This window comes from Alosa alosa, chromosome 24, assembly GCF_017589495.1.
Source record: "Alosa alosa isolate M-15738 ecotype Scorff River chromosome 24, AALO_Geno_1.1, whole genome shotgun sequence".
NCBI classification, from domain to species: Eukaryota; Metazoa; Chordata; class Actinopteri; order Clupeiformes; family Clupeidae; genus Alosa; species Alosa alosa.
The window spans coordinates 27,112,253-27,119,752 of record NC_063212.1 but is presented as its reverse complement, the minus strand read 5'-3'; the positions used below and the strand labels follow the sequence as shown (position 1 = coordinate 27,119,752).

The window sequence follows — 7,500 nt, the reverse complement described above, 5'->3', positions numbered from 1 at the left end:
GCTGAAGGACTGCGCTGAGGGAGCTTAAGGATGTCTTCACAGACATCTTTAACACTTCCCTGAAGCAAGCCATCGTCCCATCATGTTTCAAAGCTGCCACCATCATACCTGTGCGAAGAAAACTGCTCCATCCTGCTTCAATGACTACACGCCCGTGGCACTGACACCCATCATCATGAAGTGCTTTGAGCGGCTTGTCATGTCACACATCAAATCCATTCTCCCCCACCCTGGACCCCTTCCAGTTTGCATACTGAGCCAAATGGTCCACAGAGGATGCAATCTGCTCTGCCCTCCACCCAGCCCTCACCCACCTGGAAAAAAAGAGACTCATATGTGAGATGCGCTGTTTATAGACTTCAGTTCTGCATTCAACACCATAATACCACAACAACTCATCTGCAAACTTGACAAACTGGGACTCAGTACCTACCTCTGCAACTGGCTACTGGACTTCCTCTGTCAGAGGCCTCAAGTAATGCGTGTTGGCAACAATATCTCAAGCAGCATCACACTGAGCACGGGGGGCCCCAAGGCCGTGCTCAGTCCGCTCCTCTTCACCCCTGCGCGCTGACTGCACTGCAAACTACAGCAACAACCACATAGTGAAATTTGCTGGCGACACAACTCTGGTGGGTCTCATCACCAAGGGCTGACGAGACTCAATACAGGTTGGAGGTCGACCTTCTGACCACGTGGTGCAGGGACAACAACCTCCTGCTGAACGTCAGCAAGACCAAGGAGATTGTTGTTGACTTCCGTAGAGGTCACACCCAACACCTGCCACTGACCATCGACGGTGCTGTGGTGGAGGAGAGTGAGCAGCACCAAATTCCTGGGGGTGCACATCAGTGAAGACCTCTCCTGGACCACCAACACTGCATCACTGGCTAAGAAAGCTCAGCGCCGCCTGTACTTCCCTCCCGGAAACTCAGGCGCAGCAAGTGCTCCACCAGCCATCATGACCACATTCTACCGGAGGCACCATTGAGAGCATCCTCTCCAGCTGTATGGCTGTGTGGGGCGGAAGCTGCACTGAATACAACAGGAAAGCCCTGCAGGCGCATAGTGAACACAGCTGGAAGGATCATTGGTGCTTCACTCCCCTCCCTGAAGGACATTTACACCACCCACCTCACCCGCAAGGCGACCACAATTGTGAGTGATGAAAGTCACCCCGCTCACAATTTGTTTGATCTACTGCCCTCTGGGAAGAGGTACAAAAGCCTGCGCTCCCGCACCACCAGACTCACCAACAGCTTCATACACCAGGCTCTCCCCCCTCCACCCTCAGCTACATAACATCCTGGACTTTTAGACCCAAAATGGCTGCCTTGCACTACTCCACTTGCACACTTGCACACTTGCAACTTGTTGTTGTTGTCCTGTTGTCCTGAACACTTCTGAACACACTTCTGCTGCTCTTACATAACTTGCACCACTATGCCACTTGCATACTTAGGTCAAACAAAGTACCTCAGCCATTTATTGGCCTGACTTTTGCACTATTATATTGACTGTCTACTGTATGCACAATTGCACAATTTCTACCAAATTTTGCTGCTCTTATTTCTTCATTGTATGTGCCTTCTTATTTTTACTTTTTATATTGTTTACTTGAATGTTATGTTTGTCTGTGGACCTAATTGGTAAAATATGTCTTGTCTCCACCGTGGGATAGTAGGAAACGCAATTTCGATCTCTTTGTATGTCTTGACACGTGAAGAAATTGACAATAAAGCAGACTTTGACTTTGACTTTGAGCATACAGACAATACATACACATTCTTTAACAGCAGAAAAAGTAATTAAAGTATATAATATAAAAAAACAACTAAGCAATAAGGACAGTAGAAGATAGAGACTATACTAAATATACTAAAATACAAATTATACTAACACTTAATCTAAATCAGTTCTAAAAACAGTATCCACATAGTGGTGATTAATCAATCAGAGGCGCTTGCAATGACTGAGGCAGGGACTGAGCCTGTGATTCTCTGTGCATAGTAAGATAAGGTAAGGTCTGGCTCTGTGTGAATGAGTGTCATGGTGATAGTGCAATGGTGATAGTGCAAATGAGTAAGTCCAACAGTGCAACAATGCAGAATAAAGTCTATATATCTATATATTTAACTATTTTAAGAAAAGGTATAAGTGTGGCCACAGTTCGGCTGTGGCATGGAGGGAGGGGTTATGCATATGTGCTAATGTGCTAATATAGCACGCAAACAGTGAGGCAGAAAGACAGTGGTAAAAGTGGCTAGTGGACAGACTATCCAAACATGGAGGGGGTGAAGAGGCAGACAGACTATGCAGAGAAGTCTATCTCTCCTCTTCCCTTAAGTGAAGCATTGAACAGTTCAATGGCCCTGGGGACAAATGACTTCCTCAGTCTGTCTGTTGTGCAAGGCAGTGAGCGAAGTCTCCAGCTGATCAGGCTCTTCTGCTTAACAATAGTGCTGTGGAGTGGGTGACACTCATTGCCCAAGATGTTGATCAGTTTGTTCAGGGTCCTTTTGTCAGATAGTGAAGTGATGCACTCCAGTTCAGCTCCCACTACAGAGCCAGCTTTCCTTATCAGCCTGTCAATTCGCCCCGCATCCTTCTTTCATACTTACAACTGGACCCGCGTCACACAGAGCAGGTTGTTTGCGCCATGCCCCTTTTGAGGGGAAAACATTCCCTCAGAACAAGCCAGAGTGAACCGGTAGACCTGTACCAACCACACAGCTAAGAACCCCTCCTGAGTTTCTTTTGCCTACCATGTCCTCAAAAAAAATCCTGACAGAAGAAAATTATGGCTACAAGCCATAAGAAGAGAAGACCGTGATGACACTTCTGGTCACTGAGTGGGGTTGTTGCACCACTTTCCATTACTCGAGGGAGACTGAAGGGACATGTTTTATATTAATTGAATTAAGCTTTTGTAGGTATCCTTCACGGTCAACGACCCGGCAAAGTGGTTATGTATTGAGTGGTCATATTGATTTGTGGTATTTTTGTTATTATTTACTCCTCTCGATTTTCTATGCAATTCGTTTATTGACCCTAATTTGCGTTGGAGTTAATGAGAGGGGTTGTTTGTTTTCCCCCCGAAAGGGGCGGGAACGTTTGTCACGAGTCAAGTTCCCGGATGTGCCGGTCTAACGTATGTGCTTCCTCCCAAGATAGATAGATAGATACTTTATTGATCCCCAGGGGAAATTCAAGAACCTCATAAAACTCTCACAGTTCGAGAACTTTAAATTATTTGTACGATATTTTTATTGTTCACAACTTGAGCTGTGTATGCAAAGACATAAAATATTAATAAAATATACTTTTGGGAATGCTAAAGTATTTGTATTAGTATTATTTAATTTCAGCTATTTCCATGTTGATCTACATTTTATATCAATATGGCATGATGGCAATATAAAATAAACACAGCTTACAATGGTATTTAATTGTAAATGTTAATGTAATGGATTAATATTCAACTAAGGTAGACTGCTGTTGTACACAGCACTAAGCTATTTACGGTTACTGACATACTCGGAGTCTCTGGCCCTCTGAAGGAAAAGTTTGGGGACCATTGGTCTAACGTTTCTCTGTCGCCATCTACTGTTTAAAAGGAATGCTACTGTCTTGATGGAAACATTTTATTCGAGTAAAAGACTACATTTCGTTTCTGTACTGAAAACTAATTATGTTACCATAATAAATTAAAAGAAAGGCTTAATATATGATAACAGAACTAGACTAACATGCAAGCCATTGTTCTGCGTCTTCACGCGTCTCCTCCCTCGACTACCCGCTCCCAACAGGTGACGGAGAGTGAACTGCGCGGGGGAGGGAGGAGCTAGTAATCAAGGATCTTTGGTATGGAAGTGTGAGTTTTCTTCGGGACTAACGCGAGTTAGTTTGCGTGTCTGTTTCATCCGTTAAAATAGAGACGGCAAAGAGTTCGGGGTCATGGAGAGAGGCCTCGTGAAAACCATGAATCACTCCAGCCGGCGCGAGAGTGACTGGCAGGGTCTCGTGAGTGAGGTAAGTGCGGGCGGGAAGGAGCCAGAGAGGTTCGCGGTCACCGGGGATGCTTTCTCCTGCCATATGGTGTGGAAGGGAAACCTTGCTAGACGGTTATTCCACCTTCTATGGTAACACCGCTTTAGATTAGCCTGTTATTACAGTAGGGTAATTCTAAAGAACGGCTAATAACTATCTATCTTCTTAAGTCATCAAGGCTCTACTTACCCGGTGTAGCCTATGTTGACATTAGACTGATTAAATAGTCTACGTGGCCAGGTAGACTTCTCTAGCTGACACTGGAGTTCCTGGCTAGGTTTAAGCGTTGTTCTGCCGCAAAACATGATGGGTTATTTATAAATTCACACTGAAACGGGTTATTATAAAACTATTTTCACACTTTGATACCGTATTTGTCTACTTTTAGTTTAGCCCTGTAGTTGTTTGGGAGAAACGCGTCTACCTGCTGAATAAATGCAAATGTCGTTAATATCTTTGTGCTGTAGTGTAGGTGATATCACCTGTAGTGATGCACCTGGTCAGTGACGGTGCGTAAAAGTGCGCGGCCGTGTGGTGTGCGTGTCCTTTTAAACAACAGTTTACCCAGAGCAGAATGCAAGCGCGCATGTGTGCTTTCAGACATTGATTTACCCATGGTAGAGTGCGAGCGGAATAACTCCCTTATCTGGGACAGAGATGCTGAGTGTTTACTTTTCCGTGTGTCTGTGTATTTGGCTGTGTGTAGGATATGTAACATTTGCCTAGTCCCTTATTGTAATGAGGTGTAACCCAGAACAGTTTTTTTGTTCAAACTATTGCCAGTTGGCCTAATGATGCATTTGCTTGTTTTAAGTGAAGATTGTACTGTAAACTTGCTCAATGCAAATCAGTTATATTCTATAAGATTGTAAACATGCTCAATGCAAATCAATTATATTATATAAAATTGTAAACATGCTCAATGCAAATCAATTATATTATATAAAATTGTAAACATGGTCAATGCAAGTCAGTTATATTATATAAGATTGTAAACATGCACAATGCAAATCAATTATATTATAGATTGTAAACATGCTCGATGCAAATCAGTGATATTATATAAAATAAGATTGTAAACATGCTCAATGCAAATCAATTTGAAAGACGCTATTTCACTGCATTTGGTCCTGTTTACCACGTTTTTGATGATTCAGCATTTAGGAATTGGTTTATGTTGTGTTGAATCTACACTGTAGTCTATGTACACAATGAATCACAATTCATACTAGTGTCAGGCACTGGCTGGCATCTGGGTGGTAGAAGTTCTCAATTACTACAATTCCCATAATCCTCTGCTGTAAGACAGCATGGTGCTGAAACAGTGGAGGATACAGACATGTCCTGTGTCTGTGTGAGTGTGCAGACTGCATAGTAAAATGCAAATGAGAACAACTTTGACTTTGATGTTTAACTCTATACTGTGTGTGTGTCTCTCTGTGTGTATGCATGAGGGTGTGGGTGTGTATATGTGTGTCTGTGTGTGTGTGCGTGTGCATGGGTATGTGTGTGTGTCTCTTGTGTGTGTGTGTGGGTGTGTATACGTGTGTGTGGGTGTGTCTGTGTGTGTGTGCGTGTGCATGGGTATGTGTGTGTGTCTCTGTGTGTGTGTGTATGCATGTGTGTGTGTGTATGCATGTGTGTGTGTATGCGTGTGTGTGTGTGTGTGTGTGTGTGTGTGTGTGTGTGTGTGTGTGTGTGTGTGTGTGTGTGTGTGTGTGTGTGTGTAGTTCCTGGTGTGTAAGCGTAAGCTGGAGAGTAAGAAGGAGGCTCTGCTGATCCTGTCCAAAGAGCTGGACTGCTGCCAGCAGGAGAGAGACCAGTACAAGCTGATGGCCAACACACTCCGCGAACGCCACCAGAACCTCAAGGAGAAATACCACACACTCATAGTAAACACACACACACACACACACACACACACACACACCCCAAGAAACCTCAAGACGCCACATGACACCAGAACCTCAAGAAGAAATACCAGACACACACACACACACACACACACACACACTCACACCAGTACAAGCTGATGGCCAACACACTTCGCGAACGACACCAAAACCTCAAGGAGAAATAGCACACACTCATAGTGTCTCCACCTTGTGTCTCCTTGGAGTGTGCTGAAACAATCAAATTATCGTTCTGTGTTGTTTCATTGTTTCATTTTATGCGGTAGGCACGGTTTCAAAAAGTCCCCCAAAACTAGGAAATAAGGCAAAAAAGTAAAAAAAAAAATCTTCATTATAGTAATATAATTGAAAATAAAATCGAGAATTTGGAGAACTGTGACACTCCTAACACACACACACACACACACACACACAGGACAGTACAGTACTGTGACGGTAATGTCATTGCTCTTGTTGTGTTGTTCAGGATGGTGACCCCTCCCTGTCGCCAGAGAAACGGAACCAGGTGTGTGCAGATGCTCATCTCTTATCTTCTCTCTCTCTCTCTCTCTGACCTTATGACCCTAACCCTGACCTTATGACCCTAACCCTGACCTTATGACCCTACCCCTGACTTTATGACCCTAACCCTGACATTATGACCCGAACCTTATGACCCTACCCCTGACCTTATGACCCTAATCCTGACCTTAATCCTGACTTTATGACCCTAATCCTGACCTTAATCCTGACCTTATGACCCTAATCCTGACTTTTATGACCCTGACCTTATGACCCTACCCCTGACCTTATGACCCTAATCCTGACCTTATGACCCTACCCCTGACCTTATGACCCTAATCCTGACCTTATGACCCTAACCAGGTGTGTGCAGAATGATGTTCGTCTCTCCTGATTTTACGACCCTAACCATGACCTTATGACCCTAACCCCGACTATATGACCCTACCCTGACCTTATGACCCTAACCGTAACCATATGACCCTAACCATGACCTTGCTGTCTCTCAGGTGAGTTTGGCCCAGTTGTTGTTTGAGGCTCGCGAGCGCAATCGTAAGCAGGGGGAGGAGCTACAGGACCTGAAACAGAGACTGACTGAGGCACAGGGAGACAACAAGGTACATACCTTGACACACACAGTGTCACACATACACACAGACAGACAGACAGACAGATACACATGTGCTAACACATTGTCTCCTCCCAGTTGCTGAGGATGAGCATCACCAGGCAGCGTTTGGGTGATGAGGAGGCAGGGATCAGGCATTTCCCCGCACACGAACGTGAACAGCTGGTTCGTCAGCTAGAGGAGGCGGGGTTACAGGTCAGCATTCCTCCCCTTGAATACTAACTATAACATATGACACTGCAAAATATACATTTACGCACGCTTTATGAAATGCACTGTGTGTGTTAGACCCAGGTGTGCGTGGGCCAGCAACATGACAAAACAAATTGTGATTTACATAATATACTGTTGAGATTGACAATTGAGTGTTAACTGGTTGAGTGTTGGTTGAGTGTTGGGGTGACTGGT

At 44.4% G+C, this 7,500-nt stretch overlaps 1 protein-coding gene across 3 annotated transcripts in view; it reads left to right on the top strand.

The window, feature by feature from the left end:
- Positions 1 to 3,850: 3,850 nt before the first annotated feature.
- ccdc149a (coiled-coil domain containing 149a) overlaps positions 3,851 to 7,500 on the top strand; it is a 16,043-nt gene continuing 12,393 nt past the window's right edge. For all 3 annotated transcript variants that reach the window (XM_048236284.1, XM_048236283.1, XM_048236282.1), the window contains exons 1-5: positions 3,851 to 4,032; positions 5,781 to 5,942; positions 6,430 to 6,468; positions 6,974 to 7,081; positions 7,171 to 7,287. In XM_048236284.1, coding sequence (XP_048092241.1) covers positions 3,958 to 4,032; positions 5,781 to 5,942; positions 6,430 to 6,468; positions 6,974 to 7,081; positions 7,171 to 7,287 — 501 coding nt within the window. In that variant the 5' untranslated portion in view covers positions 3,851 to 3,957. The remainder of the gene's footprint in view (positions 4,033 to 5,780; positions 5,943 to 6,429; positions 6,469 to 6,973; positions 7,082 to 7,170; positions 7,288 to 7,500) is intronic.